The 23,332-nt window shown below is 44.8% G+C and overlaps 1 protein-coding gene across 9 annotated transcripts in view; it reads right to left on the bottom strand.

Annotated features, from left to right (window-relative positions):
- Positions 1-23,332, bottom strand: part of EML1 (EMAP like 1) — a 190,830-nt gene that overhangs the window by 64,221 nt on the left and 103,277 nt on the right. For 6 of the 9 annotated variants that reach the window (XM_068254678.1, XM_068254672.1, XM_068254675.1 and 3 more), the window contains 3 exons: positions 22,498-22,526; positions 12,861-12,887; positions 3,990-4,119 (listed from right to left, as the gene is read on the bottom strand). In XM_068254678.1, coding sequence (XP_068110779.1) covers positions 3,990-4,119; positions 12,861-12,887; positions 22,498-22,526 — 186 coding nt within the window. The remainder of the gene's footprint in view (positions 1-3,989; positions 4,120-12,860; positions 12,888-22,497; positions 22,527-23,332) is intronic. The other 3 variants (XM_068254673.1, XM_068254680.1, XM_068254679.1) reach the window with 1 other exon arrangement.

Raw genomic sequence — 23,332 nt, 5'->3', positions numbered from 1 at the left:
TTAGAGGCAGAGGATCATCAGGATAGCCAGGCAACCGGTATTGTTTAGAAGAAAATAAATGTCAGCCTTCATAGGTCTGTTTATTTTAAAGGAGAAATGAAAGTCCATGACCCAAAGGCTACCGCGCATGCCCTGTTCTAGGCTCCGCCCTCCTCGATTGCACTCCTGTGGCGCCACCAATCACAGCTTGGTTTGATAATGTGAATTTTGAAAAATATTCTATTGCACAGACTGCTGAGGTCACTCTACTACCAGTAAGAAACTAGGGCAAAAAAGTTAGAGAACAACTTAAGGTGGCCATATACCAGGCAACTTGGCAACCGATCAACCTTCCAATTTGATTATTATAATCGAATTGGATGAAAATCTGTGCCGCCAAGTGCATGCCCCACCGACAAAGCGACCAATTTCGGGATGGAAACTGGTCGCATTGTTGATAGTGCATGCTGCAAGATGTCGGGCCGAAGTTGGTTGGTCAGGTGCGCGTTGGGAACGGTGTGCAATTTCCAGACGATCGACGAAACCATCCGCCACCTCCCTGCTGTTTCCCCCTAATGTCAATGTCCCCTCCGCTGCCCCGTGTAAAGTATACATTACCTATCCGCGGCCTGTGCTTGTCCCTCCGCTGCTCCGGGCGCATTATCCTCTTCCGCATACACGCATACCCACTGTGGTTTCCTGGTAAGGGCCCGCGTGTGACATCACTGTGACATCACACACGCATGCCCTTACTAGGAAACCACGGGAGGTGCACCTGTATGGGGAAGAGGAATCCCGGAAGCCAGCGGGGGACAAGCGGAGGCCACGGAGAGGTAATGTATACACGACATTACATTAAAGAGAACCTGTATAAAAAAAAAAAGTTCCCCTGGGGGGTACTCACCTCGGGAGGGGGAAGCCTCAGGGTCCCAATAAGGCTTCCCCCTCCATTGTAGCTGCAGGCAACCCAACGCTCGCTCCCCCGAAGTGTCCCGGAATCCTCCCTCGACAAGCCTGACAAGCGCTGATTTATTTACCTCTCCCGGCTCCAGCGGGGGCGCTGTTGTGGCTCTCAGCACAGAGAAAGGCGAAAATAGCCGATCTCTGTCGGGTCCGCTCTACTGCGCAGGTGCAGGAGACTTGCGCCTGTGCAGTAGAGTGGCCCGACAGCGATCGGCTATTTCCACCTATCTCCGTGCGGAGAGCTGATACTGCGCCTGCGCGGGGGCCGGGAAGGTAAATATTTACATCCCCGCTGTTCAGGGAGCTTTATCGCCACCGTGGCCCCGAGGAGGATGAGGGAAGCCTCGATAGGATCCGGAGGCTTCTCCCAACCCAGGTGAGTACTCCCCAGGGGAGGGTTTTTCTTAAGACAGGTTTTCTTTAAGGGGTACACCGGCGAGGCGGTGCACAGGGCAGATTCCAGACCGATTTCATACTGTGGTGCATGGGCAGCTGACTCTCGCTTATCAGATACAATGGCCTCGATTCATAAACAGCAGTGCGATAAAAAAAATCTTGTCGGGAAAATACCGCACTCTGTATTTTCCCGGTCTGTGTGCTAATTCATAAAGATTTCCCCAGCTGCCCTTGGAGGTCGGAAAATTACCGCAGCCCATTGAGCGGTAGAGTAGAGCAGTGTCTCGATTCTCTCTTTGCCCTGCAGAAATGACTCGCACAGACGGCTCTCTCTGGCTCTCCCACTGATGACCCAGACAGATGAGTCACACAGTCTTTCCCTGCCTGCTGAAATGACTCACACAGACGTCTCTCTGGCTCTCTCCACAGATGACTCAGACAGATGAGTCACACAGTCTTTCCCTGCCTGCTGAAATGATTCACACAGACGCCTCTCTGGCTCTCTCCACAGATGACTCAGACAGATGAGTCACACAGTCTTTCCCTGCCTGCTGAAATGACTCACACAGACGCCTCTCTGGCTCTCTCCACAGATGAATCAAACATACTTTGGCTCTCTGCACTTTGCATTAATCAGAGCTGTCGGTAACTTGTTATCGCCTCACTAGAAGTGTCAGTAACTACCGCCAGGCTTACCGCTTGTTGAAGGCTTTACAAGTTGACATTTGCTGACAGTTTACTGACATGTGTTGTCGGTAACTGCAGCCAAGTCGGTAATTTATCTCCCTGATCAGTAATGTCAGCTTTTCATGCGGTAACAGCCTTTATGAATTGACATTTTGCTAAGTGGTCGGTAAAGTCTGCTGTTTTCAACATTACCGCATGAGGTAATGCTTTATGAATCGAGGCCAATGAGGGAGACTTGTCTCTTGGTCGAATCTGCCCATACATCGCTACATACACACATATAGATAGAGAGAGAGACGCTCTGCGTTTGTCTGACCTATCGCTGCCATATACTCCACCTGTTATTTGCCTGAAGATGCAGGTTTAAACCTGTGAAACGTGTTGCAACCTTGTTTTGGAGTATACCAATAAATTGATGTTTATTTCAAATTGACAGTCCTAGTGTCTGCTTCCAGGAGGTACGTCCACCGCTGCCTCCTAAGCAATTTAAAAAAAAATGTTGTGCCTTTTATCCTGTTGGCGCCTCGGTTTACTTTATATCACAATTGAGTCCACCCCTGGTGGAGGGGTCAAACCCCCTTTTTTCCTTATCTAGAGAGAGCGACTTCTTAGGCCAGAAACCCACTAGGAGTGATTTCTAATCGCTAGTGATTTGAAAAAGCTCTCGCTAATGCAATGCTATGGGAGATTTTTTATAAAATCACATTGATCAAGTGGGATCTCACCCATAGCATTACATTAGCAAGTAATCACTCCTAGTGGGTTTCTGGCCTTAACCACCCTGGTGTTCTATTAAGATCGCCAGGGCGGCTGCGGGAGGGTTTTTTTTAAATAAAAAAAAAAACTATTTCATGCAGCCAACTGAAAGTTGGCTGCATGAAAGCCCACTAGAGGGCGCTCCGGAGGCGTTCTTCTGATCGCCTCCGGCGGCCAGAAGTGTTTTGCTTACTTCGTCGCCATGGCGACGAGCGGAGTGACGTCATGGACGTCAGCCGACGTCCTGACGTCAGCCGCCTCCGATCCAGCCCTTAGCGCTGGCCGGAACTATTTGTTCCGGCTGCGCAGGGCTCAGGCGGCTGGGGGGACCCTCTTTCGCCGCTGCTAGTGGCGGATCACCGCAGAGCGGCGGCGATCAGGCAGCACACGCGGCTGGCAAAGTGCCGGCTGCGTGTGCTGCTTTTTATTTCAACAAAATCGGCCCAGCAGGGCCTGAGCGGCAGCCATCGGCGGTGATGGACGAGCTGAGCTCGTCCATACCGCTAAGATGGCTGAGTGAGGACAGGTCTAATCCCCCCACTTGCCTATACAGTGGTTACCTTGGAGGTAACCCAGTTTTGTGAGTATAATTCTACTTACCTTACATATCACACTATTTGGGCTCTCGGCGTCCCTTCTGTGTATCGCTGCATATATGGCTACCTATAGGGTGCGTACACACATTCAATTTTGACTGCCGAGTTTTATGACTTCCATGGAGTATGACGGCTGACATATTTTAAATACTATGAACAGATTATGTAGGTAATTTCTCATTATATATTCACCATGAGCTTGCTGGGTAGTCTGCAACTCTGGGTGCTTCAAGTCCTACCCCATAGAGCCACATTAATCCATGCCATGCACTGATGAGGATCAAACAATCCGAAAAAAACTGTCTGTATGCATGTTGGATTATTATGGCTCTGTACAAATTACCAAGCTGACACATCATTGCACTCCAATGGCTCTGGAGGTGTGGCTAGCTTACAGGGACAACAAAGGATTTGCATATTCAACAGTGATTGCATTGTGGGAGACATATTCTCACTCCAACTTGAACTATCACAGATACCTTCTGTTTTAGGAAAGCAAACTTGTTTTTCATTATACATGGAAGTGAAGTTTGTATGCAACCCAAGATTCCCGAAGAACCAATTTTCTCAGCTTGTCTTATGACCACATGATCTGTCAGCAACAAAGGATACACCCATTCTAATTTAAGCCTCTTGGCCGGCAGCTCCACCTTGGCCTCCAGATTATACGACTCCACCTGGTCTTTGGGCATATACATGGTCACGGGCCGGCCCCGGAGGAACATCTTCACATAGCCTTCCTCTACAAAAGAGCGGGAAAAAAGTCATCAAATTTCACGCCTAGCACAGAATGCAATGTTTCTTGTTTAGTCTACTATTCGGATGATCCGTAATCAAAAATGCAATGTGAGGGAAAAAAAGCACGGAAAGAGTAAATGCAGTTTCATTAAGCCAAAGAATAATTTTTAAGAAAGAAAAAACACAGGACTACTTAAAGAAGTTTAGTAATTCTTTAATGAAATTAGTAACAGCATGCACATACAAAGTCATAATCAGAACAGTCAGAGCACCTACAGTTAAAACAGGATATAAAATAATAACAAAAAATTGGTCTGCATAAAACAGGAAAGTACAATCTCCAACAAGCTAGCACTTCACAACCTTAAAGAGAAACCATGAACAAGAATTAAACTTCATCCCAATCAGTAGCTGATACCCCCTTTCCCATGAGAAATCTATTCCTTTTCTCAAACTGACCATCAGGGGGCTCTGTATGGCTGATATTGTAGTGAAACCCCTCCCACAGGAAACTGAGGACCATGGTCCTGGCAGTTTCCTGTCTGTGAACCTCGTTGCATTGTGGGGAATAATGGTTTACAGCGGTTTCCAACTGCCAAAAAAGCAAGCAGCATCTCCTTCCACTTACATCACCTGTCAGCAGTAAATATGTCACCATGTGATAAATGTCAGAAAGTAAAATCAGGGAGAGGAAAGATTTTACAATGGGTAAACACTGACTAAATCATTTATACAAAATCATTGTAAAAATGAAGCACTTTTTTTATTACATTATTTTCACTGGAGTTCCTATTTAAAGGACAACCGAAGTGAGAGGGATACGGAGGCTGCCATATTTATTCCTTTTAAACAATACTAGTTGCCTGGCTATCCTGCTGATCCTCTGCCTGTAATACATCATTATTGTAAAAATGAAGCACTTTTTTATTACATTATTTTCATTGGAGTTCCTCTTTATGCGAGAGGTGTATGGAGGCTGCTATTTTTATTTCCTTTTAAATAAGACCAGTTGCCTGGTTGTCCTGATTATTCTGGCTGCAGTAGTGTCTGAATTACACACCTGAAGCAATCATGCAGCTGATCTTGTCAGAAACATCTGATCAGCATGCTAGTTTTCAGGGGCTTTGGCTAAAAGTATTAAAAGCAGTGGATCACCAGGAGTCTGGAGTACTCGACAGCCAGCCATTTGACACAGAGACAGCTCGGCAGCAGGACTCTGGACCCAAGGTTGGTGGCAGTGGCACTGGGCACAGTGGGCAGCCAAGCCAACTTGAATGATTTTTTTTTTACATGATGTGCATGTGATGCTGGCAGCTTAGCACCAGCAAGCCCTGCGCTGCCTTGGGGCCCCCAGCACTACCAGCCAGGCCTGAGGCCTTCAACCCGCCATCAGCTAGGCCTTATGTCCCCTGGCTACATATACTGGGGGCAACTATACACCTGGCTACCTATACTGGGGACACTGGCTGTCTCATGACGTGCATTTACTGGTGAAAGGCTGTCTGTCATGACGTGCATTTACTGGTGAAAGGCTGTCTGTCATGACGTGCATTTACTGGTGAAAGGCTGTCTGTCATGACGTGCATTTACTGGTGAAAGGCTGTCTGTCATGACGTGCATTTACTGGTGAAAGGCTGTCTGTCATGACGTGCATTTACTGGTGAAAGGCTGTCTGTCATTACGTGCATTTACTGGTGAAAGGCTGTCTGTCATTACGTGCATTTACTGGTGAAAGGCTGTCTGTCATTACGTGCATTTACTGGTGAAAGGCTGTCTGTCATTACGTGCATTTACTGGTGAAAGGCTGTCTGTCATTACGTGCATTTACTGGTGAAAGGCTGTCTGTCATTACGTGCATTTACTGGTGAAAGGCTGTCTGTCATTACGTGCATTTACTGGTGAAAGGCTGTCTGTCATTACGTGCATTTACTGGTGAAAGGCTGTCTGTCATTACGTGCATTTACTGGTGAAAGGCTGTCTGTCATTACGTGCATTTACTGGTGAAAGGCTGTCTGTCATTATGTGCATTTACTGGTGAAAGGCTGCCTGTCATTATGTGCATTTACTGGGGAAACGCTGTCTGTCATTACGTGCATTCAGGCCTGGTGCACACCAGAGGAGTTTTTCTGAGCGTTTTGAGTTTTTAAATCTGCTGCTAATGTTATCCTATGTGTCTGTGCACACTGGAGCAATGAGGTTTTGTAAAAAAAAAAAACCCCATAGCATTACATTGGGAAGAGCTTTTGAAACCTATATCGTTTGGGCGCTAGAGGTTTCAAAAGCTCTTCCCAATGTAATGCTATGGGGCTTTTTACAAAACCTCATTGCTCCAGTGTGCACAGACACATAGGATAACATTAGCAGCAGATTTAAAAACTCAAAACGCTCAGAAAAACTCCTCTGGTGTGCACCAGGCTTTACTGGTGAAACACTGTCTCTCATTACATGCATTTACTACTGGTGAAACACTGTCTCTCATTACATGCATTTACTGGGGAAACGCTGTTTGTCATTACGCGCATTTACTGGGGAAACGCTGTCTGTCATTACGTGCAATTACTGGGGAAACGCTGTCTCTCATTACGTGCATTTACTTCATATTTTTTTTATGTAACTACATTAGCTAGTACAACTACATTACAGTTAGCCCCATCCACATGACGTCATGACCATGCCCATTTTCCACCGCTTCGCGCGCTGCTAGTTTCTCCCGTGAGCCCCGCCTGCAAGCCATTGTGCCCCTTTTGAGCCCCCCCCAAAAGTCTGAAGCTGGAGCCGCCACTGACCTGGAGTCCTCAGGGGCCTTACAGGAGAGGCAAGTATAAGGTTTTCTTTTTATAGGTTCATTTTCAGCCTGTTGCACATTTCTGACCATCAGCGCTGTTTTTTTTTAAATTTTTTTTATTTTTAAAAAAGCTCCCTTTGACACGCATTAAAATTGTCACGATCAAGATTTTTTAAAAAATATCTCGTTCCCGGCGATTTTTAAGCAAGTCAATGGGAGCATTTTTTAAAAACCCTCAGACAGCGCCGATGGTCAGAAATGTGCTCAGAAAGCGCTCACAGCGTGGTTCAGGCCTAATTGTAAGGACTAACTTCTCAAAGTCAGAGATTGTACAAACCTGTTGGCAAAAAAACTAAAAATGATAAAAATAAAACACAACAACAACAAAAACAAGACACATATCCAGAAATCAGAAATACAATAAGAGTTCCGAGTAGCTAACAGATGAGAAGCTACGACTGCCATGCAAGAGAAAGTACAAAAGAAGAGTTAATAGCAGAGCTGGAAGTAGCTGCCTGGGGACTTGGGGCTTTTGAAGCTCGGAGATCGGGGGAAGGGGGCGCTGCTCTGACTGAAGCTGTTAGTCAGGGGCAGAAACATGGTCTTGGGGGGATCCGATGGCCACTGGCCGCACTCAGGACTGAGCAGTTCCTGGGGCTGTGTGAGTTGGTCAGCTGATTCAGCCTTGTCCTTAAGGGCGCCAAGCAGCTGCGAAGCCATCAACACCTGCACGGTTACTGCGTAATGTAGCGGACAGCCACGGAAGAAAGAAAAAAAAGGGGGAGGGCATAAGGTTTGTGAAAAAGGAACAAGGACAAATAAATAAAAGGATACTGCGTTTATGGCATGAGGAAGGGAGGCACTGAAGATCACTGTACTCCATAAGATGCTGTGTGAGGACTGTGGTGGAGGAAGAAATTAGGTGAGTATAGCGTGTACACTGGCCCCACCCCTTCTACCCCTGCCATAATGGCCCAGTGACTTGTGTAGCAAATTGGACTGCACTCCCCCCACCCCCTTCCAAAAAGGAATTAAGGGACACTTAAGCCAGGAATAAAAAAATCAGTTTTCCTCACCTGGGGCTTCTACCAGCCCCCTGCAGCCGTCCCGTGCCCTCACCGTCACTCACGGAGCCTCCGGTCCCCCACCGCCAGCTAGATTCATTTTCGCTGACAGGCTCCACAGGCCTGGTCACGCGTATTTTTCTTGGCATTCCCTTCCGCAATAGCGTCCTGCACAGGCGCAAGACACTATTGAGGACGGGAACATGAAAAAGGATACTCGTGGCCAGGCCTGTGCAGAAAGCCCGCCGACTCCGTCAGGGCCTGTCAGCGAAAACGAAACTAGCTGGTGGCAGGGGACTGGAGACTCCGGGAGTGACTGCGAGGGTAGCTGCAGGGGGCTGATAGAAGCCCCAGATGAGTAAAACTGATTTTGTATTCCTGGCTTAAGTGTCCCTTTAAAGGGGAACTGAAGAGAGAGGTATATGGTGGCTGCCATGTTTATTTCCTTTTCAGCAATACCAGTTGCCTGGCAGCCCTGCTGATCCTCTGCCTCTAATACTATTAGCCATAGCCCCTGAACAAGCATGCAGCAGATCAGGTGTTTCAGACTTTAAAGTCAGATCTGACAAGACTAGCTGCATGCTTGTTTCTGGTGTTATTCAGATACTACTACAGAGAAATAGACCAGCAGGGCTGCCTGGCAACTGGTATTGATTAAAAGGAAATAAATATGGCAGCCTCCGTATACCTCTCTCTACAGTTTTCCTTTAATTCAGCTCTGGTACACTTTAAGGCCCAGTGCACACCAAAACCGCTAGCAGATCCGCAATACGCTAGCGGTTTTGGGAGCTGATTTCAGAGCGATTCTAGGTATGTTTAGAGAGGTTTTCTAAACATACCTAGCGGTTTTGCGTGCGTTTTTGTGTAGCAGATCTCATATATTGTTACAGTAAAAGCTGTTACTGAACAGCTTCTGTAACAAAAACGCCTGGCAAACCGCTCTGAACTAGCGTTTTTCAGAGCGGTTTGCGTTTTTCCTATACTTTACATTGAGGACGAAACGCTTCCGAAAACCGCAAACGCGCAGCAGGAGGCGCGTTTGCGGCTTGGCAAAAACCGCAAACCGTCAGTGTGCACCATCCCATTGCAATACATTAGACAAGCGTTTTTAGAGGCGGATGCAGCCGGCGGATTGCTCCAAAAACCGCTCGGTGTGCACTGGGCCTAAGAAGGGGGCACAGTTGCAATTTTTATTTCTATACTATTTCCCCGAATCTCAATCTCAGAATGGAATGTGTATGTCCCCGGTGTTTGCATGTGTTTCCACCCATCTCTCCAAAAAAACAACTACAGTAGACTCTCGTTAAAGTAAACTCTGATATAGTAAACTCAGTCCTCAGCAAATGTGTCTCTATAACTATACAATGTATGACCAATTCTGATATAGTAATCTACTTTTCCTGGCCCCTTGGAGTTTACTATAAAGGGATTCTACCGTAACAAATTAGCTGACCTTTCACTAGTCCTATAGTGTGGCAGGGGCATTAACCTCCCTGGCGTTCAATTTCCCCAGGATTTCTGTGCAAAAAGTGATCAAATACATTTCTAAAACTTTTTTTCCTGTAACCTTCCAAAATGTGTCAAGCAAGGGTCTGGTATACAGTGCAGGAGAGTAGTGATGTGTATGTACGTTTATACTGTTCACAGCATGTTTTGTTTGGACGGAGAATCTGTCCATACCGCTAGGGAATTAAAGAGGCCCTGTAGTGACGTATAGCAGATTGCAGTAGATTATTCAGGACTCCCACTTTTCCGTTAATTATCCTGCAAATAACAGCTTTAGAAACACTTCCTATATCTATATATTGCTCTATATTGTACTTAGACCACCTTCCCAGTGATGCTTATGCTACGTACACACATGCGACAACGATCGTTCGTTGTGAATGACGAATGAACTTTTAATTGACGAAAGAACGACCTAAGTAAAGTTAGTTTTTAAAGGTGTGTAACAATCTGATCGTTAGAACGAACGTTACGTTACGTAAAGCAACTATTGCGCTTGTGCATAAAAATGAAAAGTTCCATGGAGAAATAGCGAAATGCGCATGTCAAGCCTAGTACGAACGACCGTTTTCCAACGATGTACTACTTTTGCAAACAATCGTTGTTGGAAAAAATCCACCAAGCTAGATCGTTCGTTTTTAACGATCTAGCTCGTCCGTCATTAGACTTAATGGTCGTTGGCTGCTTTTTGTTAAGCAATTGTCGTTTGAAACGATCGGGGAACGATCGTTTCAAACGACTATAGTCGCATGTGTGTACGCACCTTTAGCCTAGGCTGTTTAGCTATGCGGAATACTCCTAGAGCATTCTGAGAAAAACATTCTGCAGAGCTGCACCTGGCAGAAGTAAAAATACTACCACCTGTGATGAATTTCAGAATCTAAATCGGGGTGAGGAAAGATTTTACAATGAGCAAACACTGACTAAATAATCTATAAATGAATTTTGTATATATAAAAAAAAGCAATTTTATTCATGATATCTTCACTACAGGTCCTCTTTAATACTGAGCGATAGGCAGAGACTTGACCTGTTCCATGTAGTCTCTGTAAGCCAACTGTCTACCATAAATTATAATTTACTTTTCTGTGAACGCCCCCTTCATTGAAGTTTTAAAAGAATTGACATAAATTAAACGTATCTATTGTCAATCAGCATTATTGTTCTAGTTAGTAAAAAAAATAAAAAATCATCAACTGCTAAACATTAATATTTGCACTTCTAGTAAAATAAACCACTACAAAGCAGCGTACAGCATTTCACCTCTGAGGACTGTGCGGGTTTATAAGTCGTACCAAGAACATGCCAGGAATGACCAGGAGGGGGCGCAAGAGAACAGCGAACAGATCAGACAGTACTGACCACACTGGGAGATCTAATACCGTTAGTAACAATTTAATTACAAGGAAGTCTAATTTGTCTAATGCATTCTGGCCATTCAGTTCCTGGGGCTGCTACAACAGGCTTATAGGGTAGTCTGGAAACCTTAAAGTGTTGCTAATGCCCATTCACTTTAATGGACTGTTGTAACTAACGGCATCCTTGGAGTGGCTGGATAGTGTACTACTGGTTAAAGCGGACCTGAATTGAGAACTTCCTCTCTGCTCTAAAAGATACACAAAGGCATAATAACATATATAAAAACCATTTGTGTTACAGCTGATACAAATCCTGCAATAAATCTGCAGTGTGTCCACTTCCTGCTTTCATGGAAGCAGACATTGTTAACATCCTGTCAAATGAGCTTATCAAATTGAACTTTTGATTAGACACAGATGAGGGGTAATAAGACAGGCTAAACTCTCTAAATACATACAGGGTGCATTTCTCTAAGTTTTCCTTCTGCCTTGTGCGAGAGTTCAGGTCTACTTTAAGGGCTCAGCCTCTGATGCAGGAGACCTGGGTTCAAATCTCAGCTCTTCCTTTTCAGTAGGCCAGCACCTATTCAGTAAGGAGTCCTTGGGCAAGACTCGCTAACGCTGCGACTAGCCATGCTCTCACGAGTAATCACGAGTGATTCAAATGAGCTTTAATTGCAGCAGCTGAACGGCTGGATGCGGAGGGGTTAATTACCCATAATGCTGCTGTCCGCCCTGCGTTTCAAAGAGGTTGCACGTGTCTTATTGGTCGCTTTGCAAGCCTCACACCAGCGCACTTCCTCCTGGCTATTACAGCCTGATCATTTCTTAGGGGAGTGATGTCGCTTTTATCGCACGTGTGAATGCAGCTTTAGGCAGGTGAAAATCTTCCAAAAGTCCTTTCGAGAATGAAATGCTGTATTCTCTGCGCACACTTGGAAGTGAAACAAAGCACTCGAACTTCAGTGTGTATTACATTCTGCATTCTATGTGAATAACTAAGCAAAGCAAAAACAAAACAAAAAGGAGCAAATTAATTTCTAGCTAGGAAGTAGCGCTACAAGCAGGAAGCCACGGGGTCTACACACATCACGCATACATGTGGCGGCACAAGCGGCCTGTTGCCAAGATTCTATCCCCCCTGGTGGGTTTCCTCCTGCCTAAAGGTGCCTGTAAACTGTACAATTTTTCCTTCACATTCGATCTTTTGACACAATTTTAACAATCAAAACTAATCGGAAGGCAATAATCGATTTTTAACATTCATTTAATTGATTTAAGAAGTTTTTATATTCCGATTCTATCATAAAATCCAACTTTCGGATCGATATTTTTTCTTTTTCCAACTGACCAAAGAATCGTATTAGGGCCAGTACACACTGAAAAACGCAAGGAAAATCGCAAGCGCATGTAGTTTTAAAAACGCATCGTATGCGTTTTTAAAAACGCATGCGCTTTTGACTGCGTTTTTGATGCATTCGCTTTTTTCTTGTGATTGGCTAAAGAATCCTTTGGTTTTTTTTCTAGTTTGCAATTTCCTGATTCCTGTTGAAATGTAGAGTCTTCTGGGATACTGACTTCTGAAAACGCAATGGAATCGCATTGCATTGCGTTTTTTCATGCGCTGTGCTTAAAAAAAGCGCAGCAGGCACTGCGATTGCGTTTTTCTAAAAACACATCGCATTTTTCAAAAGACCTTGCGATTTTAAAAACGCTGTGCAAGTGCAGCAGTGTGTACAGTCCCTTACATGGATTTGCGCCCCACACGGTGCAGTTTTCTATACAATTTGATCATAAAAATCACATCGAAAGATCGAATCTGAAGGAAAAATTGTACCGTTAATGGGCACCTTAAGGTACCGCATTTCGAGGATGCGCATGCAGAAAACCCAGCAGCAGGGGAACTGTTATTAACACCTTCAGTGCCTCACTTTAGCACTGTGAGGCACAGACAGGGTTAATGAACAGCTTGCTATCACCTTGGCAACCGTGAGGCTCAGAGCGTGCGCCGGGCCTGACAGGGCGGTCCTACCTTTGCAGTGGGTCACTCTCCGCTTCCCTTGTGATTACAGAGACAAGAAGAGAATTCCGGGTAAAGATTTGTTTACAGCAGCGCGTCACACTTACCGGGCGGGGCCTCCTGAAGAGATCCCGGGAGACACATCGCTGGTCGAGGCACACAAATGCTACCGGGGCAACAGGAGGGAATCTGAGAGCCGCTTTACAGATCGATAATGAGATGCAAAGGATTCTGGCCTGCATAATGCAAATTCTAGGCAGCTGGGAATTGGTCCAATCAAATGCACTTCCTGATAACTTTTGATAGGCCCAATTCCAAACTGCCTTTGCAATGGCAAGCAGGCCAGAATGACTCGCATATCTCACTGAGCATTTCTACTGCTCCACTACACCAACTGAGAGTGGCATTACATTTGGTAATGCTCTGTATTTATATGGCACTGACATCTTCTGCAGCACTTTACAGAGTACATAGACATGTCACTGACTGTCCTCAGAGGAGTTCACAATCTAATCCTTCCATAGTCATAGTCTAATGTCCTACCATATTATTATTATGTATTTATATAGCACTGACATCTCCTGCAGCACATTACAGAGTACATAGTCATGTCACTGACTGTCCTCAGAGGTGCTCACACTCTAATCCTAACATAATCATAGCCTAATGTCCTACCATATTATTATTATGTATTTATATAGCACTGACATCTCCTGCAGCACATTGCAGAGTACATAGTCATGTCACTGACTGTCCTCAGAGGAGCTCACAATCTAATCCTACCATAGTCATAGTCTAATGTCCTACCATATTATTATTATTATGTATTTATATAGCACTGATATCTTTCTGCAGCACTTTACAGAGTACATAGTCATGTCACTGACTGTCCTCAGAGGAGCTCACAATCTAATCCTACCATAGTCATAGTCTAATGTCCTACCATATTATTATTATGTATTTATATAGCACTGACATCCTCTGCAGCACATTACAGAGTACATCGTCATGTCACTGACTGTCCTCAGAGGAGCTCACACTCGAATCCTACCATAGTCATAGTCTAATGTCCTACCACATTATTATTACACTAGTTGACCTAAGCCCATTTAAAAACAGGTTCTAGGTCTCGTTCCTGACGCCACCTGTCCGTCCACCCACCGCGCGCGCGCACACACACACACACACACACGCGCCCGCTTGTCCGGCCGGCCTCCTAGTCCGTCCTGCATATGTCCCAATGGCTGAGTCAGTGCAGGACATGCGCAGTAGCGCAAAAGCACTGACACACGGACAGGACGCAGGAACACTTGTAGATTATTAGGTAGGATGCATTTATATAGCTCTGATCTTCTGCAGCACTGTACAGAATACACAGTCACGTCACTGACTATCCTCAGAGCTCACAATCTAATTCCTACCATAGTCCATAATAGTCTAGGGACAATTTTTTTTTTCCTTTAGGCTGAAGTACCTTAACCTATCTGTATGCTTTTGGGATGTGGGAGGAAACCAGATATAATAATGCAATGAATAATAATAGTATTATAATAATTGATAATACAACTAATAATAATCATATTTACAATAATAATTTTCTATTTTTGTTTCAATAAATCTTGGCTTGCTATAAGAAATAATCATCTAAATATTATTAACTGACATCATCATAATATTACCAACAATAATAATACTATTCATAAGAATATAGTATTATTAACAAGAACATTAATAATACTACTAAAAACTTATTTTCGGCAGCAGTTAGTAAGTAGTGAATGTAAAGCCATTCATTGCCAGCTGATGCAGTGGAGGTTTTGTAATAGTTTCAGATTCCTCAAATTCTTTCACTATAAACCAAAATAGAACTGAATGGGCTGTCATTTCAGTTCAGATTACTGTAGATTAGAAACAGGCAGAACAGGTTCTCTTTGCTGACTGGCAGGGAGAGGGTGTGAGGAGATAGGATTGTGAATCATTATTTCTAAGCTATGATTTTAAAAGTCACACAGCACTTTCTCACAATAAGAGACTGAAAGATACGCTGGAATCTATTCCAGCCTACTTCACTACAAAATGTAAAAAAAAACAAAAAACAAAAAAAAGTCTTTTGTAAGGTTAAACAAAGGCCAAAAGTATTTAAAGGAAAAAAGGAGGAAAATGGTCACAGATCTGGGGGACAGCACAATTTGGGGACAAGTAAATAGGCAGCCTGATAACATCCCAACACAACCAGGGGATTATATAGAAAACCCTGAGAATCCCCCATGAGGAGGCTAATAAAAAACATGTCAGTTCTGTCATGATTTCTACTACTGGTAACTACTGTAAGGGACAGAAAAATAGAAGTACTGAAATATATAGCTAATTTTTACTCTGGAAGCAACACAATTCTTTTTTTGTATGTGTTTACAAGTATTTTACATTTTACAATTTTTCGCAGGACAGCTGTAGTGAGATGAATACGGAGGCTGCCATATTTATTTCCTGTTAAACAATACAAGTTGCCTGGCAGACCTGATGGTCTATTTGGCTGCAGTAGTGTCTGAATCACACCAGAAACAAGCATGCTTGTTCAGGTGCTATGGCTAAAGAAACATTTCTCGAGGCAGAGGATCATCAGGACAGCCAGGCAACTGGTATTGCTTAAAAGGAAATAAATATGGCAGCCTCCATGTCACTCTTGCTTCAGTTGTTTAAAATAAAAAAAATATCAAATATTAGTACCTGAGATTCTGAAAGCAAAAGTAAGGGGGCTTCCTAAGTTCAGCCCCCTGCAGTCTGTCTGCTCCCTGAATGTCCTGCTGCCCCCCCCCCCCCCCCCCGCTCCCTTAGCTGGGAGAGTTCTGCTCCTGATCAGTTTGTCGAGACTGTTGCTGCACTTGTGCAGAATGGGTATGCATTAGATAGGAGATGAGGCATTAATCCTTGCTTTTACTGGTGGATTATCAGTACAGGCATACCATACAAAGTACAGGAGCTGATAGCGGCCTAAGAACTGTTTCCTGGTATTACCGTTTCCCTATAGACAGAAAGGCTATCAGTGTGCAGAATGCTCCTGGCAGCGGCAGCACAATCGGGTGGGTGTGCGCAGCGGAGGTTGCGTATGTGCAGTGTGCCTCAACTCAGCTGGATTGCGGACTCCAAAGTGGTGCAGCGGAGGGGACCGAACTGAGCCAACAGACTGCATAGGGCTGGGAGAAGCACCAAGTATAAAATCCTTTATTTTCATGGTTTAACTTTTTGCGGACCGCCGCAGTATAAATCTACGTCAGGCGGGTGGCGCTGTGGTTCTGACCGGACGTAAACACTACGTCCCATTCACCGCGCGCCCCCGCCCCAATCAGCTGCCCTGCCGCCTCTATGATGGCAGGGCGCTGTGAGCCGGGCAGGAGCAGTTTTCATTGGCTCCTGGCCCTGTCATTGATGTTAGCCAATCCTATTGGCTTACATTGAGTGACAGGGTCAGTAGCCATAGAGACAGCAGAGAGAGCAGCCTGCGGCGGGGACAGAGCGGCGTGACTGGCAGGAGCGACGGATTATTGCGACGATTCGTTGGGATTCTGCGTTTTAGCGTACCAGCAGCCTCTGGTCCTTAAGGGGGCAGAGGCTGCTGGTACCGAAGTGGTTAAAGGGAACCTTAACTGAGAGGGATATGGATGTTTCCTTTTAAACAATACCAGTTGCCTGGCAGTCCTGCTGACCTCTTTGGCTGCAGTAGTGGCTGAATCACACACCTGAAACAAGCATGCAGCTAATCCAGTCTGACTTCAGTCAGAGCACCTGATCTGCATGCTTGTTCAGGGGTGGTGGATAAAAGTATTGGAGACACAGGATCAGCAGGAGAGTCAGGCAACTGGCATTATTTTAAAAGGAAAAATCCATATACTTCTCAGTCTAGGTTCCCTTTAAGATTGACTTTAATATAAATTCACTATGAGGCATTCAAGCAACCTGAATCCACATAAAGTACCTGCTGGGGGACACCTACCATGCGGTGAGGTGTCAGGACTTAGGCTGCATTTCCACTTGTGCGGTGCAATCGCCGCGGTAAAAATTCGCATGCGGATGCGAAATTCGCATGCGGGTCCATGCGAATATTCATATGAATTTGCATGCGAATTCGCATGAATGACGATGTATGCGAATTTAACCATGGCAGTGCTGGTGTGCTTTTCCATTGTTTCTATGCGAATTCGCATGAAAATTCGCATGCCCAAACCTCATGCGAATTTCCTATTAAATACATTGTATGTGATTCGCATAGCAGTATGCGATATGCGAATTCTGATAGCTCTGCCATGCGAATTTTTTCTGCACCGAAAAACGCAAAGGAATCCTGACAAGTGGAAACAGTCCCATTCACTTGTTTTGCTATGCGAATTTGCATGCGAAAACGCATGCGAATTCGCGATAGTGGAAATGAGCCCTCCGACTAGTAAATGACCAATAGCAGAAGGGCAGCTTGGTAGGGAGTCCTATTCAGATGGCTTATGTAGGATTATTTCACACTGAAAATCATGATTTCACTGCGTTTGCGATTCCTGTTCCGGGAACATTAACCGCTCTTGAAATGCTGCATGCAGCGCTTCTGGAATCGCCAACGCAGCAAAATCGCCAGCAGTGTGAAAAAACCCAAATCCTTTTGTTGGGCGTTTTTAAGAAACTTCAGTTGGTATCTATGCAAAAGAACTTCTCTGAGCTATACGACCCACTGGGTGGGATACAGGCCTGTTTTCTGAAGCGCTTAAATAGCTAAGAAACAGTGAGACAGCTTGACATAAAGTTTTACTGCAGGAAACTGTAACTGTGACAGAATGATGCAATGTTATAAATAATAAAAAAAAAAGCTATATAACTAACAATAATAATGTGAGACTCTTTGCTTCTAATGTCCTATTCCTTATCCATACTACGCTTACAATTCAGGGTTTTTTCTCTTCAGGTTGCTATAAATTACACCCCTAACTTTTTGTTCTCTTATTCTGGTATATAATTTTCCACGTACATTTTGCTTTTATTAGTGAACTCGGCCTTCAGCCTCCTCAGCTCAGCTCTAAATTCCCGACAAGCCACGTACAGACAGCGCTGCCAAGTATTATGAAATAAATCTGAATTTCTCTGCAGCATATCCATTTTATAGGATAAAGATGAGTTTATGGGGGAGGGGTGTTTGGTTGCTATGGATACCAAACATTCAGCCCTTCTAATTTTTTTTTTTTTTTTTTTCAAATCCAGACTTAACAGAGGCCCATTCAAAACTTATGTAAATAAAACCGCTTATTTGCTCGCAATGCTAATTCCGTAGTGAGCACTGCAGTAAGGAGATCCGCATGTTCAAGGCTTAAAGTGGACCTGAACGGATTCCCCCTCATCTGTGACGAATCACCACTGCAATTTGACCTCTCAGCTGTGTCAGCTGGCTGCCTCGGCAGAGCGGCGAATTTGTAAACACAGGAGGTTAACCCTATGTCTGCTTTCATGAAAGCAGGAAGCAGACCTACTGCAGATTTATTGCAGGATTTCTATCAGCTGTAACAAAGAAATGTTTTTCTTTAAAGGTTATTATGCTGTGGCTTATCTTTTAGAGCAGAGAGGAAGTTCTGAGTTCAGGTCCGTTTTAAAGTAACATTCTCCTTGTTTCAGGTTTTAACCACTTCAGCCTACAGCGTCGAAAATCTTAAGCATCCGAGCAATGTTCACCTCCCATTCATTCGCCAATAACTTTATTGTTACTTATCACAATTAATTGATCTATAGCTTGTTTTTTCCGCTACTAATTAGGCTTTCTTTGGGTAGTACATTTTGCTAAGAGCCACTTTACTGTAAATGCATTTTAACAGGAAGATTAAGATAGAAATGGAAAAAAATCAGTATTCCTCAGTTTTTGGCCATTATAGTTTAAAATTAATACATGCTACAGTAATTAAAACCCATGCATTTTATGTGCCCATTTGTCCCGCTTATTACACCGTTTAAATTACGTCCCTATCACAATTTATGGTGCCGATATTTTATTTAGAAATAAAGGTGCATTTTTTCAATTTGCGTCCATCACTATTTATAAGCTTATAATTTAAAAAAAAAAATTAATAAGATACTCTCTTGACATGTACAGGATCTTCTAAAAAAAATTAGCATATTGTGATAAAGTTCATTATTTTCTTTAATGTACTGATAAACATTAGACTTTCATATATTTTAGATTCAAATACACACAACTGAAGTAGTTCAAGCCTTTTATTGTTTTAATATTGATGATTTTGGCATACAGCTCATGAAAACCCAAATTTCCTATCTCAAAAAATTAGCATATTTCATCCGACCAATAAAAGAAAAGTGTTTTTAAAACAAAAAAAGTCAACCTTCAAATAATTATGTTCAGTTATGCACTCAATACTTGGTCGGGAATCCTTTTGCAGAAATGACTGCTTCAATGCGGCGTGGCATGGAGGCAATCAGTCTGTGGCACTGCTCAGGTGTTATGGAGGCCCAGGATGCTTCGAAAGCGGCCTTAAGCTCATCCAGAGTGTTGGGTCTTGCGTCTCTCAACTTTCTCTTCACAATATCCCACAGATTCTCTATGGGGTTCAGGTCAGGAGAGTTGGCAGGCCAATTGAGCACAGTAATACCATGGTCAGTAAACCATTTACCAGTGGTTTTGGCACTGTGAGCAGGTGCCAGGTTGTGCTGAAAATGAAATCTTCATCTCCATAAAGCTTTTCAGCTGATGGAAGCATGAACCGACTTTTGAACCAGAAAAAGCGGCAGAAGCGCCTGACCTGGGCTACAGAGAAGCAGCACTGGAGTGTTGTTCAGTGGTCCAAAGTACTTTTTTCAGATTAAAGCAACTTTTACATGTCATTCGGAAATCAAGGTGCCCGAGTCTGGAGGAAGACTGGGAAGAGGGAAATGCCAAAATGCCTGAAGTCAAGTGTCAAGTACCCACAGTCAGTGATGGTCTGGGGTGCCATGTCAGCTACTGGTGTTGGTCCACTGTGTTTTATCAGGGGCATGGTCAATGCAGCTAGCTATCAGGAGATTTTGGAGCACTTCATGCTTCCATCTGCTGAAAAGCTTTATGGAGATGAAGATTTCATTTTTCAGCACGACCTGGCACCTGCTCACAGTGCCAAAACCACTGGTAAATGGTTTACTGACCATGGTATTACTGTGCTCAAATGGCCTGCCAATTCAAAAAATTCCTAGATGCGAACGATCTCGCATCTAGGAACTATAAGAAGAAGGTGATGTTTCCTGGGGGCAGAAATACAGCGCTCCCTGATGAGAAAGCGTCGGCATTTCTGCCGGAGACTTAGATCGGTGAATGGGAATTATATTCGGCCCGATCGCGCGCACCACACGGCTGCAGCAGCAGTGCCCATCTGGACGGATATATCCGTCCAGATAGGGCGAAGGGACTCCGAGCTCAAAAAATAAAGGAAATTGGTACTTACCTGGGGCTTTCTGCAGCCCACCGTAGGTCGGGAGGTCCCCCGACGTGGTGCTGGCTCCTCTCCCTTTAACTCTTCCTGTACTGGAACGATATGAGACTTTTTTCTTTGCTACTACTAATGTTCTATTTCTTAGCTGTACTAAACATAAAATTCATTACCTCATCAGTTTATTTTCACTTCAGGTTTGCTTTAAAGAGACTAATAAAAAAAAAAAAAAAAAAAAAAAGTTCCCCTGGGGGGTACTCACCTTGGTAGGGGGGAGCCTCAGGGTTCCAATGAGGCTTCCCCTATCCCTGTAGCTGCAGGCAGTCCAGCGCTGGCTCCCCCGAAGTGTCCGGCAATCGTCCCTCGACAAGCCTGACAAGCGCCGATTTACCTCTCCTGGCTCCAGCGGGGGCGCTGTTGCGGCTCTTCTGATGGAGATAGGAGAAAATAGCCGATCTCCGTCGGGTCCGCTCTACTGCGCATGCGCAGAAGACTTGCGCCTGCGCAGTAGAGCGGCCTGACAACGATTAGCTATTTTCGCCTATCCCCGTGCGGAGAGCCGATACTGCGCCTGCGCTGGAGCCGGGGAAGGAAAATATTTACATTACCGCCGTTCCGGGAGGATTTTTGCAGCCGCCGTGGGACAGAGGAGGACGGGGGGAGCCTCAATAGGATCCGGAGGCTTCCCCCACCCGAGGTGAGTACCCCCCAGGGGAGGTTTTCTTCATTACAGGCTTTCTTTAAAGGCTTCGTTCAAACAGGCTAAAGGATCCATGAAAACGGATATGATCACTGGTTGATCGGATCAGTTTTCACTTCGATCCGTGCACCTGAGCAGGCGGGTGAGGGAGGGAGGGTTTCTTACCAGGCTTCTATCTTCCTTCTTGCGTCTCATATCGTGTCACATGGCTACCATACGTCCTCCAACTAGGAAGGAGGAAATTTGGTAATCACATGACATGACATGGGAGGCAATAGGAGAAGAAGACGGAAACCAGGCAAGAAACCCTCCCTCATCCGCCCGCTCAGGTCACAAAAGACCCCCATCCCAAGTGGAACATACCCACATCCTCCCCAGACCCCCACTATCAGTGGAGCGTCCCCATATCCCCAAATACAGTGCGGATACTCCGGGATGATGTGACGGGTAAAGCATAAATACACAGATATGGGGGGGGGGCACACAAATCATTTGGGGGCACGCGGCCAGGGGTTTCCGCCCATGTTATTGCATGCCCTAACTGCCTTGCAGCCGATTGACCGCGTCGGCCCGAGATTTTCCCAGCATGACCGATCAACACATTGGACCAATTTTGGCCTGGCGAATAATCAACTGGGCATGCTTGTGGCGGCACCTATTTGCATCCAAATCGATAATATTTATCGAACTGGATGTTCGATCAGCCGCCAAGTCGACAGATGTATGGCCAACTAAACTTTTTTTTAAATTTTATCTGCCAGTAGCCCGCTCACTCATACGCCCCTTCTGTCCGGGGTACGCCGTCCTGCTGTGCTGAATTCCCATACATTACATCCTCACAGCCCCTGTATTCCCCCCACTTTGGACAAAAATAACAGTCATTCCTCAGATGTTCTGCCAGCACTCTCCACAGTTCTGTGGCCCTGGTCCATCTAGAAGTGTGAGAGTCTAAAAGAGGCGAGAGAATTGAACTCTGAAGAGAGAATTCAGGGAGAGGAAAGATCAGCCCAAACTGCAGTAACTTCTATTCACCAATTCCAAATGAACTCTCCACTGACCTGACTGACGTATAACGAGAGTTACCGAGCGTTACAGAGCTACTTCCTGCTCAGAGAGAAGAGTCTGGTTACCAAAGCAACCACTCAGATTCGTTCTATCACCTTCTAATCAGCAGAGCAAACAGTAAAAAGGAGAATCTGATTGGTCGCTATAACAGAAAGGTTCACAACCTCCATAAGTGTTGCCCGTAAGGATCCTTATGGTGCCCATACACGGTACAATAGAAATGTTCGATTTTCCTGTTTATTCGACCAAAAAGATTGAATCGAATGAAGGGGTCAGTGGAGGAACGAGGATAAGGATACGGAGAGAAGACTATGATCTATGGCATCCATCGCCTTCTCTGTAAGTATCTAAGTTTCTGTTTTTTGGGGGGGGTAAATTCAGGTTTGATTAACACGTCCCGATAAATGGGAAGCAGAGAGAGTGAAGGCAGATGGGTACTCACCGGCGCTGAACATCGGCTCCCTTGGTTTGCTGAAAAACAGGAAAACATTCTGTTACAAACGTACAGATCTGTCATATTTCCATTATCTGACATAAACACGGGAAACACCTAATCGTTACAGATACATGGTATTGCTTCACCTGAAGTGAGAAAAATATGGAGGCGGCCTTATTTATTTCCTATTAAACAATACCAGTCATCTCTTTCCTGCTCTCAAACGCCATTTTCTACCCAGAAAGTGTTTTATGGCTGTAACTCCTTATCAGTGAGTGTTCTGCTATAGTCCGGACAGGTCCTCACCCGGGCAGAAACTGGCACTTGTATTCCTGATTAACTCTTTCAGTCAGAGAAAGAAAAAAAAAGGAACACAGCCTAGTTATCTGTGTGCCAGCCACTGTACATCGTACACGTCTATGTCATCAAGTCACTTTGTGTATCCTTTAACGCTGGCCATGCATCACTTGACATACGGCTAGATCGACCAATAGATATTGCCTTCCCACACACTGTCCTTCCTGTTGCCTGTGAAACCACCCCGAAATGTGTAAATTGTCTTGTTCCCGTGTGAAGTGTTTTAAAGTCTCACTTGTCCACCAGCACAGCTCCCGGCCCCCTCCAGTGTTGTCACACATGAGCCAGTGTCATGTGGTCCCGGCTCATGGTGATGCCAGACACTTTACACTTGGAGGGGGGAGAGGGTACTTTACAAGGGCCGGGAAGGGGGGGGGGGGGGGTGACACTGGGTAGGAATCCGTAAATTGTCAAGATATCTAATGCAATTTTCTCTGCGAACCTGAACAATTTTTTGCGACAAATTTTGCAGCATATCCGAGCG

Source organism: Hyperolius riggenbachi, chromosome 9 (genome assembly GCF_040937935.1).
Source record: "Hyperolius riggenbachi isolate aHypRig1 chromosome 9, aHypRig1.pri, whole genome shotgun sequence".
Lineage (NCBI taxonomy): Eukaryota > Metazoa > Chordata > Amphibia > Anura > Hyperoliidae > Hyperolius > Hyperolius riggenbachi.
This window is presented reverse-complemented; position numbering and strand designations above follow the sequence as displayed.